Source organism: Ziziphus jujuba, chromosome 1 (genome assembly GCF_031755915.1).
Source record: "Ziziphus jujuba cultivar Dongzao chromosome 1, ASM3175591v1".
In the NCBI taxonomy this organism is placed as follows: Eukaryota; Viridiplantae; Streptophyta; class Magnoliopsida; order Rosales; family Rhamnaceae; genus Ziziphus; species Ziziphus jujuba.
In genome coordinates, this window is record NC_083379.1 from 27,340,500 (window position 1) to 27,367,835 (window position 27,336).

The following is a 27,336-nucleotide window of genomic DNA, read 5'->3' on the forward strand; positions in this document are numbered from 1 at the left end:
ACTTGATTATATTGTCTTGATAAGTCTTCTATTGAGTCTTCTAGAGCAAAAGGATTCCCCACTTGACAATTTTCACTTGAGTGATTTACTCCACACCATTCACAAGATACAGGTTGAACTCTAAAATTTGCAACGAATTTAGACATGATTGCAAGATTCTTTTGTAACTCGACAAAATTTTCACTTGGAGAACTAGTTGGCTCCTCATAATCCCAATAAGGTTGATGACCATAAGCTTGATATTCCATGATTTTCCTAAAAAGAAAACACTAGCAAAACAAAGGTTCAAATTAATTGCAAGTTTCATAAGCAAACAATTAAAATTAAACCCTAATATACAAACTAAAATTGAAAATAACAAAGATAAACAAAAGTTGAAAATAAGAAAAACCCCTAAGTATGCATAACTTTTAACCTAGACACCAATAAATTAAAAATACAATTTTGGTTCCAACTACCACAAACTAAGTATTAAAAATTCAAAGCAAGTTGGTCAAACAAGCAAAGAATTAAAACCCTAGCATGCAACACTAAAACCAAAATTAAGAAATAAATATAAAAATTTAAAATAAGAAAACAATGTTCAAAGTACTACTAAACCCAATCCGAATTAATATTAATGCCTTAATCCTCGGCAACGGTGCCAAAAACTTGATGTGTGAAATCAACTCGCAAGTGCACGAATCGTTTTCAAGTAATAAAGTGGAAAAATAGGGTTGTCGTACCAAGGGATTAAGTATTAAGTACCAAAGATAATTAGGTTTTGATAATATTTGAACTAAAATTTAAGATGGCAATTGAAAACTAAATAAACTAAATTAAACAAAAGCAATCAATTAAAATTAGATCAATTTCAAGTAAGAGAGAGAATTGAATAATTATGAATACTAGGGCATTTGATTTCACCACTAACTATTCCAATTTAATTACTTAAATATGTGAATTTAACTAACTAGTAATTTTGTTAACCACACTTAATCACAAAATTAATCAAAAGTAGTTTCCACTCACAATTGATAATATTCACATAACCTAATTTATTCCTTCCGGCCTATAAATTAAATCATGCAAATTCATCAAGCATAGATTAAGCAAATAATATGGCATGAGACATAACTATTTTCCAATCAATTATGCATTCATGTAAATCATTGAAGATCCATAATATTATCCTTTTCCAAGCTCAAATATTATTAAAATCATTCATTCCTTCCGGCCTATGAAAGCATTAAGTATACCAATGATTTATTAACAAAACATATTACTAATTAAATAAAACTCAACATATATTAAAATAATTAAACCTTCATAGTTAGGGCTACATCATAGCCCTAGCTATGAAAATTAGTTCATGGTAAAAATAATTTCAAATAATAAGAGTCACAATTAAAGAGAAAGGAAAAGAGAATAAAAACTATTGAAGAAATTCTCCTCCAAGAGCTCTCAAAGTCGTAGCTTTCTTCTCCAAGCAAGCCCACGTCTCTCTGCCTCCTCCAAGCTCTCCAATTGATCTTCTAAAACTCTAAAACTTTAAAATCCTAGAACCCTTAAGAGAATCTTAGAAACTCCCAAAATTTGGTTTGTTTCTATTTAAGCCTCCTAAAAGCTCTTAAATAACTCTCTAAACTTGTATATCTTCCTTCAATGTGGTGGGGGCTACATATATAGGGCCTTGGGAATCTTTTTCTCCCTTTATTTTCAATGTGGGAGTCTTGGAAGATACCTTTTTTAGGTCATGAAAAGGGTTGGACGAATTTCATGTGTAAAAAAGAAACTGTATATTACTTGCTCTCTACTACTTTCCTTTTATCTAATTCCTCCTAAAAAAATAGTTAATTAGTCTAATTTACCCTTAGTGAAGCATGTGACATGACATGTGCCCATTAATGATAAATTAACCAATTATTGCCACTTATTTTATCTTGGCCCTCAAATTGCCTTGATTCTCTCTTTTGATCAATGGTGGAGATTTAACTAGAATATTCCTCTTTATAAATTCGAAATTTTAAATGATGATAACTCTTTGCTCGCACCTCGAAATCCAAAAATAACGAGACATTGGAAATCCTCAGATCGTGATGATTCATATGGCATCCACTTCCACTATGAAATTCCCGATAAAATCTTTATGGAATCTTTAAGGTATCTTTTTGAAATCTTTTTAATGCTTAATCCGTTCGAGCTCAAATCTTGCTTCCCACCATAATTCGACCCAAGGAATCCATCTTTATGGTTGTTTTCTTAAAACTCTTCCTCTTTCACCTAGATTAAGAAAAATACATAATTAAGTATCTTTCCATAACAAATTAACACAAACTAACAAATATTAAGTTATAAATATGGCATAAAATCATCAATATTTTAGACCTAACATTAAGTAAATCCAATTCATCTTCAACTAGAAATCGAGATATCATGTGCCTTAAATGTCAAGGCAGGGGTCATATTACAAGTCAATGTCCTAATAAAAGGTGATGCGAATCCACCAGAACTTGCTCAACCGACAACCTGCTGGGGTGTCGACCCGATATGGATGAAGATCAGGCCGATCACTATTGCTCAAGCTAAGAAGTTTAAGGAAAATCTTACTGCCTTTATCCAGGGAGTAACTCATGTTCAAAAGGGCTTGTCCATACCCGAAGATCCAAGACCTATTTTGAGCATACAAGTGGTGGAAGCTGGTATTGATCTGGGTAGCGGTTTTGGTGCAATTATGGAGGCCGGGAAGCATGAAATGGTTCCATTGTTTCATGGATTCAATACATATGTCTAAGAGGACATGGAATCAATTCAAGTAAGCTTCAAAGTCATCCAAGAAGGGGTTGTACGGACAGTTAGTAAATTTGGCCTGTTTTCGCTGTATTTTGTGCTGGCTTTACTGTATTATGCTGAGTTAGTTTTTTCTCTTTCTTCCAAGCAAAGGAAACATGTGGGACTTCATGATCAACTTATTTGGCATCCTAAAAAGCATATTGAAACTGATTTGGAGCTCAAATCGGTCAAAGAATGGTCAAAGTCAACTTAGTCAAAAATGTAGTATTTTAGTTTCCTAATTTGATTCTACTTTTTGTTTTAGGAAATTACCATTTTTTTTATTTTTATTTATTTATTTTATGGACAAATAAGTTTAGAAAAGTTATTATTTTATTATTTTCATTATAAATTAATTAATTCCTAATTCAAAATAAAGGAATTAATTAAACCAAATTAGATTAGGAAAGGAGTGAGAATTTCGGCCACCATAGGAAACTACTTTGTATGGCTGGTTTTCCCTTTGTTTTTAGATTTTTATTTCGTGACTTTGTAGCCTATTTAAAGGCTTATTTTTCAATAAGAATTAAGCTTGAATTTTATACAGAAAATTATTTGTGAGATTGAATTCTCTTTGTTCTTTTGAACACCTAAAACACCATTGGTGAATGAGTGTTTTAGTTTGACTTATCAATAGGCCTTCCATCACCTATTATGGCATCTTCATTATATACCAACGTTTCTAATCATAGGTTGGTTAGGGATCAAGGTGACCATTAGAACTTGAACATAATTAGATCCGGACTAATATAATACAGGTTTAGGAGCAGGTCGTCCTAGGTTCGTATAATAATTTTTTAGGCACCCCATTAAAGTATCTTATGTTTTTTAAAAAGTTTCATTTTCTTATTCGTTTTCTTTGCTAGGGACTAGCAAATCTTAACTTTATGGGTAATTGTTAGGTCTAAAATATTAATGATTTTATACCATATTTATAGCTTAATATTTGTTAGTTTGTGTTACTTTATTAGATAACGAATCCATGCCGCCATTGGAGGATGTTGGTGATGAAGATGAAGATGATTACAAGTATCCGATTCGTGGGGACTTATCATTGATTGCTAGGAGAGCTTTAACTGTGTATAAAGATGAGAGGCAAGTGCAACGAGAGAACATCTTTCATACTAGGTGCAAAGTCAAGGATAAGGTATGTAGTATGATTATTGATGGTGGGAGTTGTACTAATGTTGCTAGTGTTACTATGGTTGAAAAACTAGGTTTACCCACTATGAAGCATCCAGAACCATGTAAGATACAATGACTTAATAATTGTGGAGAGTTGAAGGTGAAGAGGCAAGTGAAGATTGCATTCTCTATTGGTAATTATGAAGATGAGGTTATTTGTGATGTCCATGGTAATTTGATAGAGACACTAATCATCATGTTTGTACTAATATGACTGTCTTCAACTTCAAGGGTAAACGAGTGGTGCTTATGCCAATGACTCCTAAACAGGATATTGATGATCAATTTGGCTTTACAAAGGAGGAGAGAAGCTGAACAACAACAAAATCAAACTGTATCCAACACTAAAAAAAGAAAAAGAGTGGAAAGAAAAAAAAAAGTTTTTATGCAAAACAGAGTGAGATGAAGAAGCTTTTTTGTTGTAGAAAGCCTATGATTGTAATGATGTACAAAGAAGCATATATGAATCATTTAACTAACCCTGAGGAATCTCTTTTGCCTAGTTCCATTGTTTCTCTTTTGCAGCAGTTCGATGATGTCTTTCTCGAGAAGATTCCAAGTGGGTTACCAACGATTAGAGGGATCGAACATCAAACTGATTTTGTTCCAGGATCAACAATTCCAAACCGGCCGGCTTATAGGAGTAACTCCGAGGAGACAAAGGAACTTCAAAGGCAGGTAAATGAATTGCTTGAAAGGGGATATGTTAGAGAAAGCATGAGTCCACGTGCTGTACCTGTGTTATTAGTCCCTAAGAAAGATGGAACATGGAAAATGTGTGTAGATTGTAGGGCTATTAACAATATAACTGTCAAATATCATCACCCTATTCCTAGGTTAGATGATATGCTTAAGGAATTGTATCGTGCATGCATGTTTTCAAAAATTGATCTTAAGAGTGGTTATCACTAAATTTGCATGAAGGAAGGTGATGAATGGAAGACAGCATTTAAAATGAAGCATGGTCTGTATGAGTGGTTGGTATACCATTTGGGTTAACTAATGGCCCTAGTACTTTTATGAGACTTATGAATCATGTTTTGCATGCTTACATTGGAAGGTTTGTGGTTATATATTTTGACGATATCCTTATCTATAGTAGGAGTTTAGAAGAGCATGTAGGGCATCTTAAACTTTATGCCAATCCTAAAAAGTGTGACTTTTGTACATTTGAGCTTGTGTTTCATGGCTTTATGATTAGTGTTGTAGGTATCAAAGTTGATCAAGAGAAGGTGAAAGCCATTCAGGAGTGGTCCACACCAACTAGCATCATCCAAGGTAGAAGCTTCCATGGTTTGGCTAGCTTCTATCGAAGGTTTGTTAAAGATTTTAGTACTATTGCTGCACCTTTGATAGAGGTTATTAAGAAGAGAGTAGGTTGATGTGAATCTATCCGTGCCCGCGCAACCGACAACCTACTGGATTGCTGACCTGATACGGATGAAGACTGGTGATACGAACCTAAAGCGACCTGCCTCTAAACCCGCAACAAATATTGAATTAGACCGTCTAATTACAAGTTATCAATGGAAGACCTTGACCTGTTACCTATATTTAAGGTAAGAACCTTGGTATGGTGAAGACGCCACAATAGGGTGTGGAATAACCTATTGATAAGTCAAATTTGAACTCCACAAACAAAGCTTGAAAAAGTTCGATATAGTTCTTAGAGAACCAAGAAAATCACTCTCACTTTGAATCAAAATTGTAATCTCCCCTTTATTCATGAATTATGTGCCTTTAAATAGGAAAAATAAATTACAAGGCTTTCCTAAATTTGCTAAAAGTAAAGGTGGAATAATAATGCACGAAAATTAGGTTTAGGAAACCTAATTTTGATATGTTTAGGAAACCTAATGTGATTAGGTTTAGGAAACCTAATGTGGTTAGGTTTAGGAAACCTAATTGAGCTCCTAGTTTACTAATTTGAATGGCCTTTAATTCTTTGACCAATTTAACTCTAATAAAATTAGGAAAGTAATTTAAAAACCTAATAAAAACTAAATTAGGAAAGTAAATAGGCAACATGCCAAAATCCAATCAAAACATAAATAAAAATTAATATTTTCCTAATTATAAAATTTGGCCAAGCTTAGTTGGATTCCATGTCACCATATGATGCCATATCACCATGTTGTAGAAGTCCATGCGTTAAACTCTCTTTCACGTTGGCATCCCCCATCCCAATCATATGGACCAATTTTAGTTCATCTTCACTAATGAACTTGCTTCCTTGGGTTGAAAACACCTCTTGGATTAAACCATTTAGTGCCTTTTTCAATCTGTTTGCTCGTGCTCGGGTTATGGGTCCTGTAGACATTTGAAGTGGATTTGGGCTCCATCTTGAAGGGCTCTTGGTCATGTCCTCATCACCAATCACAAGAGCTCAAATTAAGAGATTTAAGGACAACCTGGGAGCATTTATATAGGGGGTAATCAATCTCAACAGAGCTTGTCCATACTTGAAGATACAAAGCCTATTCTAAGCATCCAAGTGATGGAAGCCGGTACGGACTCGGGTAGTAGTTTTGGTGCAAATATAGACAACGGGTAGCATGAAATGGTTCCAACTCTTTATGGATTCAATACATATGTATAAGAGGATATGGAATCAAGTCAAGCCAGCTTCAAATGCATTCAAAATGGGGTTGTACGGACAGCTTCAAATTTGGCCTGTTTTTTTACTGTATTTTGTGCTGGCTTTACTGTATTTTGTTGAGTTGGCTTTTTCTTCTATTTAGCTTAGTTGGCATCCTACCAAGCATATTGAAGCTGATTTAGAGCTCAATTTGGTCAAAAATTGGTCAAAGTCAACTTAGTCAAAAAGCTAGTATTATAGTTTTCTAATTTGATTCTACTTTTTGTTTTAGGAAATTACCATTACTTTTTAGTTTTTATTTATTTATTTTATGGAACAATAAGTTTAGGAAAGTTATTATTTTATTATTTTCATTATAAATTAATTAATTCCTAATTCAAAATAAAGGAATTAATTAATCCAAATTAGATTAGGAAAGGAGTGAAAATTTCGGCCACCATAGGAAACTACTTTGTATGGTCGGTTTTCCTTTTGTTTTTAGGGTTTTATTTTGTGGCTTTGTAGCCTATTTAAAGGCTTATTTTTCAATAAGAAGAAAGCTTGAATTTTATACAAAAAATTATTTGTGAGATTGAATTCTCTTTGTTCTTTTGAACACCTAAAACACCATTAGTGAATGAGTGTTTTGGTTTTGACTTACCAATAGGATTTCCATCACCTATTGTGGCATCTTTATTATATACCAAGGTTTCTAATCACAGGTTGGTTAGGGGTCAAGGTGACCATTAGAACTTGAACATAATTAGATCCGGGCTAATATAATACGGGCTTAGGAGCAGGTCGTCCTAGGTTCGTATCAGAACACCTTCAATAATATTCAGAAAATTAATTGTGAGATATAATTCTTTTTGTTTTCTTTGAACACCTAAAACACCATCAGAGAGTGAGTGTTTTAGTTATGACTTATCAATAGGACTTCAATAACCTATTGTGGCATCTTCATTATACTAAGGTTTCTAATTACAGGTTGGTTAGGGATTAAGTTTTTCTCATAAGAATTTGAACCTAATTGAGATCCTGGCTAATATAATATGGCTTTAGGTGCTAGTCGACTTAGGTTCGTATCAATTTGATGGTGGGACAAAGAAACACTTTCTAGGAGGCGAGCGGGACAAAGACATATAGATATATGGAAGGAGATGAAAGCTTTGATGAGGAAGCTTTTCATATCTAGCATTACTATAGAAGCATTTTGCAAAAGCTATAAAGCTTGTCTCAAGGAAGTAGGAGTGTAGAGGATTATTATAAGGAGAGGAAAATTCTTATGATGAGGGCTAATGTTGAGGAGGATAGGGAGGCTACTATGGCATGTTTCTTGGCTGGTTTGAATAGGAAAATAGCAAATTAAGTGGATTTGCATCATTATGTGGAGATTGAGGAGATGTTGCACATGGCTATCAAAGTAGAGCAACAACTCAAAAGGAGAGGTACCACAATACCTGCTATTGCTCAAAACATATGGAAAGCAAGCCCATCCACATGGAAACCCAACCAGCCCAAGTTTGAAGATAAATCCACCACACAGCCTAATGTTGTACTAGGCTGTGGGGGTTGTACTAATGTTACTATGGTTGAAAAACTAGGTTTATCCATTATGAAGCATCCATAACCATAAGCTACAATGGTTTAATGATTGTGAAAAGTGGAAGGTGAACAAGCAGATGAAGACTGCAATCTCTATTGGTGGTTATGAAGATGAGGTTATTTATGATGTAGTGCCAATGCAAGCTAGTCATATGCTTTTGGGATGGCAATGACAATTTGATAGAGATACTAACCAACATGGTTGTACTAACAAGATTGTCTTCAACTATAAGGGTAAATGAGTGGTGCTTATGCTAATGACTCCAAAACATGTTTTTGACGATCAATTGGCTTTACAAAGAAGGAGAAAAGCTGAACAACAACAAAATCAAGCTGTGTCCAACAACCAAGAGAAGAAAAAAAAGTGGTGAGGCTGAGAGTGTGAGCAAAAAAGAAAAGAAAAAAGAGAGTTTTTATGCAAAACAGAGTGACATAAATATGGTTTTTTATTGTAAAAAACTTATGATTGTAATGATGTATAAAAAAGCATATATGAATCATCTGACTAACCCTGATGAATCTGTTTTACCTAGTTCCATTGTTTCCCTTTTGTAGGAGTTCGATGATGTCTTTCCTAAGGAGACTCCAAGTGGGTTACCACCAATTAGAGGAATCGAACATCACATTGGTTTTGTTCTAGGATTAATAATTCCAAGTTGGCCGGCTTATAGGAGTAATCCAGAGGAGACAAAGCAACTTCCAAGGCAGGTAAGTGATATGCTTGAAAAGGGATATATTAGAGAAAGCATGAGTCTATGTGCTGTGCTTGTGTTATTAGTCCCTAAAAAAATTGGAACATGGAGAATGTGTGTAGATTGTAGGGCTATTAACAATATAACTATCAAATATCGTCATCGTATTCCTAGGTTAGATGACATGCTTGAGAATTGTATGGCACAAGCATGTTTTCAAAAATTGATCTTAGGAGTGGTTATCATCAAATACACATGAAGGAAGGTGATGCATGGAAAACAAGATTTAAAACAAAGCATGGTATGTATGAATGGTTGGTTATGCCATTTGGATTTAATGCCCCCAGTACTTTTATGAGACTTATGAATCATGTTTTGCATGCTTACATTTGAAAGTTTGTGGTTGTGTACTTTGATGATATCTTTCTATAGTGGGAGTTTAAAAGAGCATGTAGGGCATCTTAGGTTAGTATTAAATGTTCTTAGGAAAGAAAGACTTTATCCTAATATTAAAAAGTGTGACTTTTTTCAATCTGAGCTTGTTTTTCTAAGCTTTGTGATTAGTGCTGCAAGTATCAAAATTTATCAAGAGAAGGTGAAAGTCATTCTAGAGTGGTCCACGCCTACTAGCATCACCCAAGTTAGAAGCTTCCATGGTTTGACTAGTTTCTATCAAAGGTTTGTTAAAGACTTTATGTACTATTGTTGTACCTTCGACAAAGGTTATTAAGAAGAGTGTAGATTTCCAATGGGGAGAAGCTCAAGAAAGGTCTTTTAATTTATTAAAGAAAAATTAACAAATGCTCCTTTATTGGTGTTGCCTAACTTTTCCAAAACTTTTGAGATTGAATGTGATGCTTCAGGAATAGGTATAGGTGCTATTTTGATGTAGGAGGGAAAACCAATTACATATTTCAGTGAAAAGCAAAGTGGGGTAGGCTTGAACTATCCAACTTATGACAAAGAGTTATATGCATTGGTTAGAGCATTGGAGACATGACAGCACTACTTATGGCCTGAAGAGTTAGTGATTTACACAGATCATGAGTTTTTGAAGCACATAAAGGGACAAAAAAAGCTCAATAGGCTTCATGATAAGTGGATGGAATTCCTTGAGATATTTCCTTATGTTATTCGCTACAAGCAAGGTACGAAAAATATTGTAACTGGTGCATTGTCACGCAGGTATGTACTACTTTCTATTTTGGATGCTAAATTACTAGGTTTTGATCAAATTAAGGAATTATTGCTTTAGATCATGACTTTGGTGAAATTTACAAACTTTGTGAAAAGCATGCTGGGGGAAAGTTTTATAGATTTGAGGATTCTTGTTTAGGGAAAATAAACTTTGTGTGCCAAGTTGTTTTTTGTGTGATTTACTTGTTAAAGAATCTCATGGTGGGAGATTAATGGGACACTTTGGAATAGTTAAAACCTTAACTGTTCTACAAGAATACTTCTATTGGCCACATATGAAAAGAGATGTAGAAAGAATTTGTGATAGATGCATTAAATGTCAAAAATCACAGCTGCAACCACATGGGTTGTACATGCCACTTCCAATTCCTAACCACCCTTCGGTAGATATTTCTATGGACTTTGTTTTAGGGTTGCCTAGAACAAGGAATGGTAGGGATTCAATTTTTGTGGTTATGGATAGGTTCTCTAAAATGGCACACTTTATTTCATGTCATAAAACTGATGATACATCTCATATTGTTGATTTATTCTTTAAAGAAATTGTTAGGTTGCATGGAATGCCTAGATCAACTGTGTCTGATAGATATGTAAAATTCTTGAGTTACTTCTGGAAAACATTGTGGGCTAAGTTGGGTACTAAATTGTTGTTTTTTACTACTTGTCATCTACAAATTGATGGACAAACAGAGTTAGTAAATAGAACTTTATCTACTTTGTTGTGTGCTTTGATAAGTAAGAATATCAAAACTTGGGAAGAATGTTGACCTCATGTTGAATTTACTTACAATAGATCTATACATTCAGCCACCAAATTTTCACATTTTAAAATTGTATATGGTTTTAATCCTTTCACTCCATTGGATTTAACACATTTACCTTTGAATGAGCGTGCTAATTTAGATGGGAAAAAGAAAGCTGATTTTGTTAGGCAACTACATGAAAAGGTTAAAGCTAACATTGAGAGGAGAACTGAACAATATATGAAGCAAGATAACAAAGAAGTTGTTTTTGAGCCTGGAGATTGTGTTTGGTTGCATTAGAGAAAGGAAAGATTTCTAAACCCATGCCACGTGGAGATGGTCCATTCCAAGTATTGAAAAGACTTAATAACAACACTTACAAACTAAATCTTGCAGGTGAGTATAATGTAAGTGCTACCTTTAATGTTGTTGATTTATCTCCTTTTTGTTCAGGTGACGATTTGAGGATAGATCCTTTTCAAGAGAAGGGGAATGGTGAGGATATGACTAAGAGCACCTCAAGATGGAGTTCAAAGCCACTTCAAATTTCTACAGGACCAATAGCTAGGGCTAGAGCAAAGAGGTTTAAAGAAGCACTAAATGGTGTAATTTAGGAGGTGTTCACATCTAAAGAAAGCAAGTTCACATCGCATGGAATCCTACAACATGGTGATGTGGCAAGTTTTGATGACATGGATGTTGACATGGCATCATATGGTGACATGGCATTTTTGCCATGTGGAGGGTGATATGCACCTACATGGCATCCAACTAAGCTTGGCTGAATTTTATAATTAGAAAACATCAATTTTTATTTATGTTTTGATTGGATTTTGGAATATTGCCTATTTTACTTTTCCAATTTAGTTTTATTAAGTTTTTAAATTACTTTCCTATTTTTGTTAGAGTTGATAAGTCAAGAAATTAAAGACCATTCAAATTAAGAAACTAGAAGCCAAATTGGGTTTCCTAAACCTAATCAAATTAGGTTTCCTAAATCTAACCAAATTAGGTTTTCTAAACCTAAATTTCGGCCATAATTGTTTTTGGCAAATTTAGGAAAGTTTTGTAATTTATTTTGCCTATTTAAAGGCACATAAGTCATGAATAAAGACATATTACAATTTTGATTCAAGGTTAGAGTGATTGTCTTGGTTCTCTAAAAACTATAACTAACTTTTCAAGCTTTGCTTGTGGAGTTCAAATATGACTTATTAATAAGTTATTTCGCATCCTATTGTGGTGCCTTCACCATACCAAGGTTTTTAACTTTCAATATAGGTAAAGGATTTATGTCTTCTATTGATAATTTGTAATTAAACGGTCCAAATCAATCTTTGCTATAGGTTTAGAGGCAAATTGCTTTAGGTTCGTATCAACATAGCTTATGACCTTTTTGGAAAGGCACTCACATCCAAAATGATGGATTGTGAGGTATGGTAAATGTACTTGATTGTCATCTTTGTATGTACTTAATAAAGGCAATGTAAATTTAGTGACTAAAATTATTGATATTAATAAATATTTAGGAAAAAAACACACACATTAATAATATGATGCAGAGGTACCTTTTGTAGTTATCATTTGCATTGTTCTTTGTTTTTATTCTTCTACAAACCAAACCTATTAGTTTCAATTTGCATTAATTGTATCCCTGAATTGCGACATGAATATGTGCTATCAATTACCCTGTGATTAATCTTATTTTTATTATCATTATTTTTCCAACAGATCAATGAGTCAAACTAAGAACCTAGCTATTGTATGCAATGTCCAATGCTAACAACTCAACTTGAGGATTGGTTTGTGATTAATCATCATAGAATATTTACTTGGGTGTGTATATCACGTACATTGTGCTAAGATGAAAGATCATTACATGTTTAATTTAACAAAAAGAGAGTAGTAAATACAAGCTGGGTACAGAACTGGTCTGAGGCTTAGCTACTTGCATGATACATAGATACATATAAATTGCAAACCACCAACTCCTTGAAAATTTCTTCCACCAAGGTTGATCATAGACAACAAAATTGGTTCTCCATACAAAAAGATCCTGGAAGATTCAAATCAGTTCAATCTGCAGAGATTGAAGATGGCATAGGAACCCAGTATTCCCAAAGCTTTGGAGTGAAATTTTTTTAACCGTATTCATGAGCAAATGGCATCATCTAAAAGCAAATTGAATCCACGTGCCAAACTCCACAAAAACTCATCCTGATTGTTGATGCTTAAGATGTAGTCTTGGAAGTATCCATTGTAGGTCAATATGGAAATAGCGACCCTGCCAAAATCCAAAGTGAGAAAAAGGAAAAATACTAAAGCCAATAGAAAGATTACTAACAAGTGCTTCAAAATGATAATATAAAACATGTAAAAAAATCTCAAGAAAGCATATTTTTAAAAAATATGTTAATGATGGGATTCCCATAATAAACTAGACAAGAACATATAAATCTAAAGAAATGGTACCTAAAACCTATCAACCTTTAAAACCAATTTATTCACAAACTAAACATGAGAATCAAATTAAACATTTGTCACCGTCCTCTTCGCTTCTCGTTGCTCAATTTGCAATATAACCAATTTGACAATCCCCTCTGTTGTGCCAATTTTTCTTAGATTAAAGGTCATATGAAGGGAAAGAGACAAACTAAGCATCACCTAGGATTTATGGCCTCAGACATCAAGAACATGAATGGAATGCTACCAGCCTGTCCCACCCATCAAAATATTGGGGAACAATTTTTATAGTTAAAAAGATATTACAGCATACCCACAAACTTACCCATATTGAAACTGAAACCACAAACCAACATAGATAAGGACCAACATAGAAACTTATACAATGTTAAATTCCCCTTTCTATTGATAGAAAAGATAAACTTGGTTCAGAAAAAATTCAGTTTTCAAGCATATTCCAGCAGGGAATCTTTCCGAAATGCAATATTATCTTTAATGTACAATCCACTTTCGCTAACAAAATATTCCCTGCCTCCCAATAAAGTGTTTGCATCAGAGAAACAATGAAGGCAGAAGTGTTCCAACTTATAAGAAGAATAAAATAAAAATCTTGGTTACATAAGATCCATGTGTGGTCCCCAAGACAAAATCCATGTTACAGCCACATAAGTCTTGATTTTAGAGGAGAATTTTGATTTACCTACTATGGAAAGAATATCTGACTCACAAAGAACCCAAAAAACATTTCCAATTTCAGAACTGACTTGGCAGCCTCATATTTCACAAAGATACTCAAAAAGGGTCACATTCCAATGGAACAGTGCCTAAAAGTAATGACGTAGAAATCAAAATAAGCAACATCCTGTTGCCATTCTTTTCTTTCTTTATTATTACATTAAAATTATTCAATAGAACTCATGTTACAATATGTCTTGATTCTGAATGATAGTCTATGATCAAGAGTTAATACATAGATATTATATCCCATCTGGCCTTGCAACACTGCATAATTTGCTTTGCATTATGCATCTTTAATCTTTAAAACACTTTCATGTTCATTAAATGCTGAAAACTAGATTGAAATCAACAAATTGCCAAACCAAAAGCTGTAAAGCTTATTGAGAAGCACAGTAAAAAGACTAATTGTTCAATCCAATGCATGATTCTATACAGCTTACCTACATGCCAAAGTCTCGGATATTGATGGGTCAGTAATTTTGTCGACTTTTCGAATCACTGCATAACTGTTAAACAACACATAACTCGTTAAACAATGGGCTAATGAAGAAAACAAAGAAAACAAAGAAAACAACACATCTTAAATCTCATGCTACAAAATTACCAATCCTCCACAACTTTAAATTGTCTACATGTAGATGATCTATGGAGAGAAAGAGAGAGAAAGAGAAAGAGAGAGAGAGTTTATTGATGAATTGTTATGCTGGAATTCTCTAGTTTAGTTAGAAATTAGATCAGAAGCCTCAAGAGATTAAATCTTGCTCTGCCCGAAGGCTTTGAAGCTCTTTAGAAAACAGTTTTTATTTCCCCCTTAATAATGGAAAAGGAAGTTCCAAACATCCAGCATGAACTGATTTTTTGGAAATTTGAAAATAACCAATGGAAGATGCTTAGAGTAGCTCTCAACCCCATTCATAAAGTCATAATCAATTCCGCATGTATAGTACTATCAACTCAGAAGACAAGTGCAAAAATGTTCAGTTGGATTTGTTGTTAAATTATCAATTTATTTACCTTTTGACTCCTGCTGGTGCAGCATTATGAAGTACATTATGATGAGCTGGATCTAATGCATCAGTAACAGACTCTAGCATCATTGATCCCAAAAAACTATTAGATCTTCTACTTCTGCAAAGAAAAAATGAACATTTGAGACAAAGTCAAATAATTCCTAAATGTGTTGAGTTAGGTTCAAGCACAAGAAAAGCTCTGGAAGCACAACAAAGAAAACTTGATAAATTATGCTGCACAACAAAGAAACCTTAAAAACAAAAGGGGTGTCATGTACTCCTTAAGTTTTCTAAACTATAATTGGAAGTCTCGTAATATCTGAAATTATCTGATTCTTCGCATTAGTTGACTGTTAAAAGATAACCATATAACTACCATGCCACAAACCTAGCATATAAATTATTGAACACATGCACACACTAACTACCAGTATAGTGGCCTTGCATTCCCATGTTATGCTGAGTGTGCATGTCCTATTACTGGTGATAGGACGGACATCCTGATCCGCTGGGTGTGCACGTCCTATTACTGGTGACAGGACATCCTATTATCGGTAATGGGATGTGCATGCCCACCATATGATAGGCATGCAATGCCCACTATAATGAGCCTGTACATGTAGTAAGGGACCTATGAAAAGAGACATTCCATGTCAACTGCCACATACAAAGATTTTTTTTTTTTTTTTTTTAAATCGACTTTAAAAGAGTAGAACCAACAATTAATGATAATTAAATTGGTCCTGCAGATTTTATGGGTTTCTCTTTATCCATTTAGGTTTTGTTTTACAAAAATATTTAAATGATGTTTCATTGCTTGGATGATGTAAATTGACACATAGGAGTCGCATAGAAATCCCTCTCCATATGTCCCTCACAAAGTCATTACAATATGAAATCCCTATAGAGATATATATATATATATATACATATATTAAATTTTCTCCCATCTGGAGAAATCTATCCAGAATCATCCAATCATGCAACATGTTACAAGATGTTATCCTAGACGATCCCGGAGAGAATTCTTCTACACGAGAAGATGACATATATATATATATATATACGCAGTTCTAATATAGTAAAAATGATGTAAGAACTATATGGTAAGAATAGCCTATGTGGCAGGCCACATCATTTAAATATTATTTTTATTTATTTTTTAAATATAAAACCTAAATGGGGAAGTAACAACACATCAAATTTGCATGGGATCCATGGTAATTGTTACAAAAGGTTATTTGAATATTTTTTATTTGATTCATTATTTATTTTTCCTATGTGGCAATCAACATAGATGACATGGCTTGCCACATAGGATGTCCTTGCCGTAAGGTTCTCATGGTGTCCTTAATATATCAAAAATCCTATATATATGCATGCATACTAGCAAAATATCAAATAGATCCTTCCCTTAACAAAATAAATTAGCACCTCTGCTTGCATTAGTCAAAAGAAGGCATAATCTTTTCAATCAATCAATAAGTTATTGTTACCACCTTTTTTTTTTTAATTTCTGTGGTGAAGATTGACCTGCAGTACTAGTCAAATAACACTAAAATCAGCCTTCAAAACACAAATATAACACTACTTTTATTTAGCGCAAATCTTCTCACAAATATCAGAGGGAAGATCGGTAATATTGGTGGACTCAATATTTGTAACGGTGAAACCATACAAACATTACATAGCTCTCACTAATACAAAGTACCAAACTAGAAATAGCTGAATAAAAGGGCATGAAAGGGAAGAAAATTTCATTAGGAACAAAAAGGAAACAACAGATTCCTTTTACATCCAGTAGTAAAGAGGATGGATATGGGAAAATATTGGACAGAAAAAAATACATGCGGAAAAAATCAATGACTGGAGCATTAAGGTCAAGTACATATGTGCAAAACCATTGGCTGAAAAAATAATATGTAATGTTATGTAATTCTAGGAACTGAGAGAGATATGAATTTTACAAGGTTAGCACCAAGCAGGATACAAGTGAGGGAATTCCTGCATATGTTAAGACTTTATATAGCATGTGCACAACAGATATATTTAACTGTATGATGTATACTTATGGGGATTATTTTCAATTTAGTTTTATGGGTGCACAACATACAAGTTTAATTAGATGAATCATATTTATTGGCACTATATTCTTAGTTTCTAAAGAGAATCTACAGTTGTTCTCACCTCTGAGAAATACCTAATCCAAGAGAGAAAGCATGAACAGAACCTGAGGAACTTGTGGCCACAAGAATTTCCGGAATCTCCATAGATGGCCCAAATGACAAAGAAAATATAGTTGACGGATATGTCCCTCTTCGAAAACTATAAGACTGCCAAGGAGATATTTTGAGTCAATAGTCTTGATCAATCATGAGCACTAATTGCACAATCTATTTAACTTAATACACATAACTGAACACGCTTCCTACTAATTTAAACTTCTTGAATTGAATCAACAATTAGGATCAAATACAATTGGTAAAATTCTCTCAAGAAATCTATTGTTGAAAACCAAATAGGATGACAAGCCTTTTCCTCGTCTGTTTGTGCATTTTCAAATAAACAAGCATGTCAAATTAGAATTTTAAGAAGGTCTAAGACCAATTAATAATTTAGGGTCCCATGGTTCATGGAATATCACAAATGTTGCTTGATAACAAAGGTTGCCATAAATACGCAAATACTGCTATATAACAAGCATGATATTTCCATACAGGAAAAGCAACCAGGGAAGCAAACAAGCTTCCAACTACTTTAATTACTATTATACCTTAGCAGGAACAATGACTCACATCTCTAGTATGATACGTACCTAGGAGCGATCTGCTCCTAAACCCGTAACAAAGATTGAATTAGACCATCTAATTACAAGTTATCAATGGAAGACCTCGACCCGTTACCTATATTTAAGGTAAGAACCTTAGTATGGTGAAGACGCCACAATAGGGTGCAAAATATCCTATTAATAAGTCAAATTTGAACTCTACAAGCAAGCTTATGCTGCATGGGGATGGACCTTTTCAAGTTTTGGAGCAGATTAATGAAAATGCTTGCAAACTTGATTTACCAGATGAATATAATTTAAGTGCTATCTTTAATGTTGCTGATTTATCTTCTTTTTGTGCAGGTGATGGTTTGAGGACAAATCCTTTTCAAAATGAGAGGAATGATGAGAATAGGACTAGGAGCACCTTAAGATAGAGTCAAGAGCCACTTCAAATCTCTACGAGGCCAATGACCAGTGCTAGAGCAAATCGGTTTAAAGAATTATTAAATGGTTTAATCCAAGAGGTGTTCACATATCAAGGAAGCATGTTCATTACTAAAGATGAACCAAAATTAATCCGTATGATTGGAATGGTGGATGCCAACATGAAATAGAGCTTAATGCAAGGAATCCTACAACATGATGATGTGGCAAGTTTTGATGACATGGATGGTGATGTGGCATCTTATGGTGCCACGTGGAGGGTGATATGCGCTTACATGGCTTTCAACTAAGCTTGGCCGAATTTTATAATTAGGAAAACATTAGTTTTTATTTATGTCTTGATTGGATTTTGGCATATTGCCTGTTTACTTTCCTAATTTAGTTTTTATTAGGATTTCAAATTACTTTCCTAATTTTATTAGAGTTGAATTGATCAAAGAATTAAACGCCATTCAAATTAGAAAACTAGGAGCTAAATTAGGTTTTCTAAACTTAATTTTTGTCCATCATTATTCCATCATTATTCCATCATTATTTTTAGCAAATTTAGAAAAGTTTTATAATTTATTTTGTCTATTTAAAGGCACAAAAGTCATGAATAAAAATCAAATTACAATTTTAATTCAAAGTGAGAATGATTCTCTTGGTTCTCTAAGAACTATATCAAACTTTTCAAGAAGCAAAGCTTTCTTGAAGAGGCTGGGCTGGTTCCTTTTCGGCGCTCGCCTTTTTTTTATTTAGTTATTCCGAACCCTACTGTGGCGTCTTCACCATACCAAGGTTCTTACCTTAAATATAGGTAACAGGTCGAGGTTTTCCATTGATAACTTGTAATTAGACGGTCTAATTCAATCTTTGTTATGGGTTTAAAGGCAGGTCGCTCTAGGTTCGTATCATACTACAACCATTGTGACCAACCAAAGAGCCTACATTTTATATTAATTTATTTCTAGGACTGCATTCTCTTCTCAGTTATAAGATTGAAAGCCCATGCTATGAATAACCAAGCATAAAAGATACCACTGATACAAAAAGTCTGAAAATGAATGTAGGCTTTCACTACCTTAGTTGCTTCAGAAACGGAATGAACTCGGATTATGGTCCCCTGTTCAGATGCTGTTGCTATGTACATCCCATTGGAAGAAAGGACCATTGCAACCAAGGGGGCGCGATGAGCATCTATCTGCAATTAAATAGTTCAATGATGAACATAAATCAAATGAATAGCACATAATGAAAAGAGAAGTATCATTTGTTGCACATATAGCACCAAATCAAGGAAAGCACATGCCAACATGAAACAAGCTACTTCATGATAAATATATGAGAAACAACATAAACACTAATCTACTAGCATATAACCACAGAAAATCTCCAAGTACCTTCAAATCATGTTGGGGTTTTAAAACAGGGCATGTTATACTAACTATAGCAAATGACTTATCATTTGGTCCATGTTTTATGACTAGAATAATTTAATGCAATTACCTCACAATGTGATTGCAGCTCCATGACATTGTACAACAATACAGATCCTCTAGTAGTGCAAGCAGGAAGAGCTAAGAAGCAACCATCCAAACTAGGGGAGAATGCACAAAGACCTTAAGAAAAAAAAAACTAAAATTTGTAAATCCAAAATTTTTAATACCATGTTAATTCTGCAAAAGTACAAAATTCAAATTAAAAAGCTATTCAAACTATTTTGGGCATGTTTACTAAACGTTAGAATATTTCTTTTTTTTAAAAAAAAAAATGTGAGAATTCACACTTTGTAACTTAATTAAAAGAATAAATGTCAAAACAATTTAAATAGAATAATTGATAGAGAGTAAATCAATTAGAATGAGGGTAAAAATGCAGTGATTTTGTCTTGGTGCAGATATATTTCCATGATAACCACTAATATAGGCAACCAAATTCAATACTGATATAAGAAGCTTGTAAGAAAAAGCAGAACCAAAAGTGTAATCATAATAAATCTTTCATATTACATAACAACATACATGTGGCAACTTGCAGCACAAAAAATTCTGTCAAGACATACTAGGTCCACTGTCATATAACTGGAGATGATATTTTATAATATTCATTGCAACAACTGAACTAGTGGAGTTCCAACATTTTGCTTCTGCTTACCATTATTTACAATATGAATTTTTTACCCATTTAACTCATAAAATGTAACAAGCTTCAAGATTTGACAGACTTATGAAAGAATTACCAACTCAGATAGTATTCCCCGCATACCTTTCCACATCATTGATAAAGATTGCTTTGAACCAGATTTTTTAAGTTTCAAAATTACATAAATGATCAAACCTAATTTCTAGATCATGATAGTTTCAACTTTGATAAACCAAACAAAGTCCTACAAAGTAGTCTTAGGTTTGGTCCAAGGGCAAAAAAAAGCTGAGAATACACCCACAAGTCCTGGGTTCAAAATCCAGGCTTGGCTGAAATCCCCCTCCACCAGTTGTAATGTTGAATATTGACCAAAAAAATCCCCACAGAAGTTCTCATTCCAGTTCCCGAAATGTCAATGCTTGTCATGCTATATGCTTCCACACCATAAATTATGATATTGGTTAACATGTTCCAATATTGAAGATTTGCATCCAGATATTTTCATTGAATTCAGAAAAGTCTATGAGAAGCTTATTGCATAAGTTATAGAATAAGTAATTGAAAATGTAAGCAAATCATACAGTTGAACCAAAACTCAAATTATTTGACTGCTGAATAAACCACATACTTAATATCTAATATTTAAATGTTATTCGAGGAATGTTTACCTCACACTTTAATCTAGAAACAGTTCTACAATCGTTTTTTAAGAAAATAGTGATTCTAGAATTTCTTTTTTATATTTTACAGTAATTAGAAATGAAAGGAAGAGAGAAACAGACCAGTAGCATTAAGTTGGGAAACACTTAATTAAACAAAAAGAGATGCTACAATAGTTATAGAAAGCCAACCTCACCTTTCAAATTTGGTGCCGTATCAATGGTGTCCAAAATTGTGAGACTATTAATGTCATACACATATGTTTTTTCTTGCAAAAGAACAACAAGTCTGCATTTTCCAGGATAACATATCAGTGTTTTCAACAGAGGAGAAGAAAGCACTGTTACAACTTCTGATGATGAAACAATACTGATGACAAAAGTATATATACTGATTATTACTCAAAAATAACAAATGCATCACTTTAAAATAAAAAATAAAATAAAGAAATTAAATTACACAAAAAAAAAAAAAGAAAAAAAAGAAAAAAGAACACCACGACAACAACAGCAACAATAACAATTTAAATCTAAGTATACAATGTAAACATGGACAGACCAGTCTCAATTGTCTTAAAATGTGTAGAGATGGAAATATGTTTTCACATCCAGAAGAACAACAAATACAGAATATAATCATAAAAAGTACGTCATTTGAAACTGGCACCCATATAAGAAACCAGCCTCTTAGTCAATAACCCAACCATGCCCCATCAGCTGGACCAGGAAAACTGTAAAAGTTATTGTGAAAACATTAAACTAAAAATAAATATCTTAAACTAAAGAATACACAGAATATGCCTCTGTGTGTGTGTGTGTGTGTGTTTGTGTGTTTGAAAACTACCATCCATCATCTTCTTAACATCATAATAGCTGTATCTTAAACTAAAGAATACATAGAATATGCATGTGTGTGTGTGTGTGTATGAAAACTACCATCCATCATCTTCTAAATATCATAATAGCTGGCTGTATATTAGCAACGCAAACCATATATGTTCCTAGAATTCACATTCAAAAACAAAGTACAAATCTACATGTACAAAGCTGCCTCATGCAGAAGGAAAAATCAAAACCACGACAAATTAACTTTTCAACTTTAGCATCAGTACATATCTTGCCTTTTCCTATTCATTCGAACAGCAAGTATTGATGTCAAGAAATTTAATTCTCTAAGAGGATGTCCAGTGGTTGTGTTGAATAAACAGAGTCTGCGGGGGGATAAAGATGGCTGCACCAGTAAGATAGAAACAATAACTATAATAATCAGCCTCAAGCAACTTATAAGGACATTCTATGTTAGAAAGGAGATGACAACAACATCATCAAGTACAAAATAGCAAAGCAAAAAATAAAAAATAAAAAATAAAAAGCCATAACAAGAACCTGTTCACCAGCTCCAACAATAGCAAGTAGACTAGAGCTAAATAGCATTTCAACAATGGTGAAAGCTCCAATGGCTGGAAAACATAATCAGTGTATTTAGTAAAATAAAATATGATTTCATCTGTTTACTGTATCAACATTGCATGCATGCAGCATTGAATCTGTATTCTAACATATCAGAAAAAACATTAAACCTCAAAAGTATCAAAAAACTTTTAAAATAAAATCAAAAATAAACTTTTCATTTTCAGATATTTGCATTATTCATAAAATCTGGCACAACAAACGTACAAAAACAGAGAGACTTATATACAAGGTTTTATCCTATGAATCATAAGATTTATTTTCTTGATTGCGTTTCAGTTGTTTAATGTTTTATTTAAATATACAACCATACGTTGTTATAAACATAAAAAAGCGAGGAAGTCTTCTTAATTGGAAAAAGTTATTAATTTCAAGTCTGGACATAATTAACCCAAATTATTTTGATAACCAATCCTATAAGTTTCTAATGCACCATACAAACTAGTCTGGATACAAAATGTCTGTTCCATCTCAATATACAGGTCCATCCATATTATGAGTGCCATAATCAATTTACCCTAATTACCAAAACATTTACAGTACATCACAACAGGGAAATGTGGCACAGCCTACCTTCCACCTAGATTCTATAACTGGTAAAGCAATAGTTTGCTCATTGTAATTTTCCTGTAAATGAATTTAAGATTAATTGTTATTGTCATTTAATTTAAAGAAAATTTACAATTAACCTATGGAACTATTAGCTCAATGCTGAAACAACACTTCGTTCAGATAATCAAGATTCAAAGATTCTTTTTCGTCCTTCCTTTCCTTTTACATACTTTCTGTTAATAAACAGAATTTTAATATTGTCCACTGACCACAAGCTGTACTGCTTCAGTCAGTTCTATCAAAATATGCAGTGGGATAACAATTTCCACCACAGTCAATTACATAATTCTCCACGAGAAACAATAACAGTCTCTAAGTTAATCAAAGCAATTGAAGGTAACAAATCGCAATTTCCTTTTGCAAATATAAGTAGCCATATATATATTTAACAGAAAATAGTTAAATTACACCAAAACTATAACAAATTTTCTGAGAAAAAAAAAAAAAAAAAAAAAGAGGGAAGTTTTATTACATAAAAACGATGTACTTGCCTTGTTCATAACAGAGTCTGCCGGTACTAGAATCGAATATTTTGAAGCCATCCCTTGTGGCTATTGCAAACAAACTGCCAAATTCAGCTCCAATTTAACCTCTCAACTTTAAATATACATATATCACGGACACACACGCGCGTGCACACACACACACACACACTCTCTCTCACCTATGTATACATATATATATATATATATAATTGAATTATCTGTTTGTTTCCATGGAAAATAGCTCTATAAATACTTTCCAGAAGAAGGAGAACAATTACGAAAGTTAAAATCGTGTCTTCGTAGTTGAAGAAACCAAACCAACAAAAAAAAAAAAAAAAAGGTAATAACAATAATAAGAAGAAGAAGAATTGAGCCAATGCGAACCTGAAATCCTGATTGAAGGAAGCACAAAGGATTGGATAGGAGTGATTGGCCATTTGAGAAATTGTGGAATTGCATTGGAATGGAATGAGTTCTTCCGAGTTCTGACTCGAAAAGTTAAAAGTGTTCTGTTGCTTTTTCGCGATGGAGTTTGGTTTGGAATCAAACCCAAAATAAATAAATAAATGAATAACAGAGCATTAACATCAATCTCACTAATACACAAGAACCCACGCCAAATGTCGATGTGAGGTCTAAATATCACGTGTTAGTTCATAACGGATGTGGATAGAAGTGTCTTTTTACCATTCTTTTACATTGACCCCCAATGTTAACGGGATATGAACTGGTTTACCCGTGATAATTTGTTTCGTCCGTTTATAAAAATGGATAAATTGATATCAAAAGTTTATAGGAAAGGGTTTCTACTTAAAAATTATTAAAAAATTAATAATGATAGAATTATTAAAATATTAATGAAATTTATTTAATAATATACGATATAATAATATTTATTTAGGGAGTGTATTCAATTTAGAATTTGAAGTATTTTAAAATTTTTTTAAAATTTAAAGGTATTCGATTTAAATTTTGAAAAAGTTCATACAAGTCTAATGATATTCAATTCAGATTTTGATAGATTTTATAAAAATCCATTAAAATCTAGATGTATTTAATTATGATTTTGTAGAATTTTTTTAAAATATGGTAGTATTCAAAAAGTCATTAATTTTAAAAGACTTTAAAAAATTATGGATTTTAATAAATTTGAAAGGATTTTAAAATTATGAAGAACTTTATCAATATGAAATCCAGCCTTAAACCCAAAGATTTCGTTGGATTCTTTTAAAATCTTTATGAAGTTTGTAGAATTCCATAACAATCTACCAAATACTTTAAAGTCTATAATTCATTTTAAATCCATCAAACTCTAAATTGAATATATCCCCTTTAGTTTATTTTTTTAATTTATTTATCAATTTAAATATTTATTTTTTTATATTTATATTATTTAAATATATATGCTATCACTAAATAAATTTGATACGTGAAGCATTACTATTAAAAAATTAAACATAAATCTTTGTTTTAAACCTTTCTATAACATATATTTTTCTTTCTTTGCAGCTTTTTTTAAATTTTTTTCTTTTCCATCAATCTGCACATTTTTTTACCTTCGTACAAAATTTTTTTTTTCACACTTTTGTTTTATAAGAATTCACAGTCAGTAGTAAAAAATCATTAAACTTTCACTATTTTTTTTTTAAATTTTTTTTCTCCATCTTTTTTTTTTTTCACACTTTTGTTTCATAAGAATTCACAATCAGTGGTAAAGAATCATTAAAACTTCAACACGTTTTTTTTTTTTTTTCCTTCTCCATCTTTTAATTTTTTTTTAACTCTTTATAAATGAATTTTTTTTTCTTTTTTCTCAATAACAACATGGAAAGATTCACAAAAATAAGTTAAAGTGATTGGGTGACAAGGAAAACAAGATTCTTTTTTCTGAGGATCAAAAAGGGTTACTATGGACAAATATTAAACTGGTAGGTAAGAGAGGCTCAAACGAAACAAAAATGTTCTAACTACCATTTTTTACATAAACTAAGATATTCAATAGATGCCAATTTAATAAGTTTTCAAGCATGGCGACATTAAGACATTAAAAAAGATTATGCTTTTATAGATAATGGGTAGCAAATAAATTCTCAGTGTGAGTATTAAGGTCAAAACCTACATGTAATTTATTTGCCATTATGACATGAAATATGTCCCATGGCAAGATCAATTTCACTCAACTAAAATTTCTTTTACATTCGCCACTATAATTAACTTATAAATTAGGAAAACATGAAGTTACATTATTCTAAGCTAATGATGATGATGGTAATAACTAACTAAATCTAACATAAGAAGTTCACAAAAAGATGCCTTACCTGAAGGGAAAAAAAACAAAAAAAAGATTTTTAAACTTTTTTTTAATTGTTTCTTCTTTTTTAAACACCATCCTGCCCCTGACTTAATCTATACTTTTCTTCAATGTAACTTAATTATGAGCATGCGAATCTAATACAAAGAAATATTTAAGCAAAGAGAAACATAAAGCAAAAGAATAAGTTAGAAGGAGAACACCTTGATGGCATTTGATTTAACAAACAAAAATTCAATTAGAATAGACAAGATTACTCAAAGCAATCTCCTTCTCATGTTCTTGTGCATGCAACTCTTAAAATGGGTTTAACCTAATGCAAATCCGCCCGAACCTGCACAAGCAACAAGCCACTGAGGTGCTAACCCGATACAGATGAAGACCAGGTCAATCACTAGGGCTCAAGCTAAGAGGATTAAGGATAACCTTGCTACCTTTATCTAGGAGATAATTCGTTCTCAAAAGGGCTTGTCCGTACCCAAAGATACAACGCTTGTTTTGAGTATACAATTGGTGAAAGCCGATATGGACCTGGGTAGTGGTTTTGGTGCATTTATCGATTTCAAGCAGCGGGAAATGGTTCAAATCACTAAGAAGTCATGGGAGCTGGTCAAGACCAAAGCTTTGCTGGTCATTTAAGAGGTGTGCACATGAAAGAGAAAATGGTCGGGTTTTGTTGTATTTTCTGTTGGCTTTACTGTATTTTGCTGAGTTGGCTTTTTCTCTTTCCTCCAAGCAAAGGCAACATATGGGACTTCATAATAATCTTATTTGGCATCCTACAAAGCATATAGAAGCTGATTTGGAGCTCAAATTGGTCAAAGATTGATCAAAGTCAACTTAATCAAAAGCTAGTATTCTAGTTTTCTAATTTGATTTCTACTTTTTGTTTTAGGAAATTACCTTTACTTTTGGTCTTTAGTTATTTATTTGCTGGACAAATAAGTTTAGAAAAGTTATTATTTTATTATTTTTATTGTAAATTAATTAATTCCTAATTCAAAATAAGGGAATTAATTAATCCAAATTAGATTAAGAAAGGGTGTGAAATTAAGCAATTTGCTAAATGGATTCCATGTTGGCCGAAATTTCCTAATCCTTTTAGGATTTTATTTTGTTCATTCAAAGCCTATTTAAAGGTTTATTTTCAATGAGAAATCAAGCTTGAATTTTATATAGAAAATTATTTGTGAGATTGAATTTTCTTTATTCTTTTGAACACCTAAAACACCATTAGTGAATGAGTGTTTTAGTTGTACTTATCAATAGGCCTTCCATCAACTATTGTGGCGTCTTTGTTATATACCAAGGTGACCATTAGAACTTGAACATAATTAGATCTAGACTAATATAATATAGGTTTAGGCGAAGGTCATCCTAGGTTCGTATCATAACCTTTGACCATTAATTTAAATATTTCATCATACTTTGATTTTCAA

General features: G+C 32.7%; 1 protein-coding gene across 4 annotated transcripts; it reads right to left on the bottom strand.

Annotated features, from left to right (window-relative positions):
• Positions 1-12,610: 12,610 nt before the first annotated feature.
• LOC107413710 (autophagy-related protein 18b) lies at positions 12,611-24,156 on the bottom strand. 4 transcript variants are annotated; one of them, XM_060819279.1, is made up of 12 exons: positions 23,971-24,156; positions 23,593-23,666; positions 22,406-22,479; positions 22,141-22,250; positions 21,217-21,308; positions 19,725-19,837; positions 19,300-19,419; positions 17,253-17,355; positions 16,522-16,555; positions 15,027-15,140; positions 14,453-14,518; positions 12,611-13,095 (listed from the first exon to the last, which is right to left on the bottom strand). In XM_060819279.1, exons 1-12 carry the CDS (start codon positions 24,021-24,023, stop codon positions 12,963-12,965), a joined length of 1,086 nt encoding a protein of 361 aa, XP_060675262.1. In that variant the 5' UTR covers positions 24,024-24,156; the 3' UTR covers positions 12,611-12,962. The 4 variants fall into 4 exon arrangements, with proteins under 4 accessions (XP_060675262.1, XP_060675263.1, XP_060675260.1 ...); XM_060819280.1 differs by having other exon boundaries at positions 14,457-14,518; positions 16,522-16,563; positions 17,210-17,355; XM_060819277.1 differs by having other exon boundaries at positions 16,522-16,563; positions 17,210-17,355.
• Positions 24,157-27,336: the final 3,180 nt, after the last annotated feature.

What these genes read in the sequence shown, in the direction of transcription:
- LOC107413710 (XM_060819277.1), bottom strand. Translation starts at nt 24,023, where the DNA reads ATGGCCAATCACTCCTATCCAATCCTTTGTGCTTCCTTCAATCAGGAT. An exon ending in CAGACTCTGTTATGAACAAG is followed by an intron (nt 22,480 to 23,592) that starts GCAAGTACATCG and finishes TATGTTTTCCAG; the next exon opens with CCATTGGAGCTTTCACCATT. An exon ending in CAGAAATTAAAAAAAAAAAG is followed by an intron (nt 15,141 to 16,521) that starts GTGGTAACAATA and finishes TTTTCTTTGCAG; the next exon opens with AAGTAGAAGATCTAATAGTT.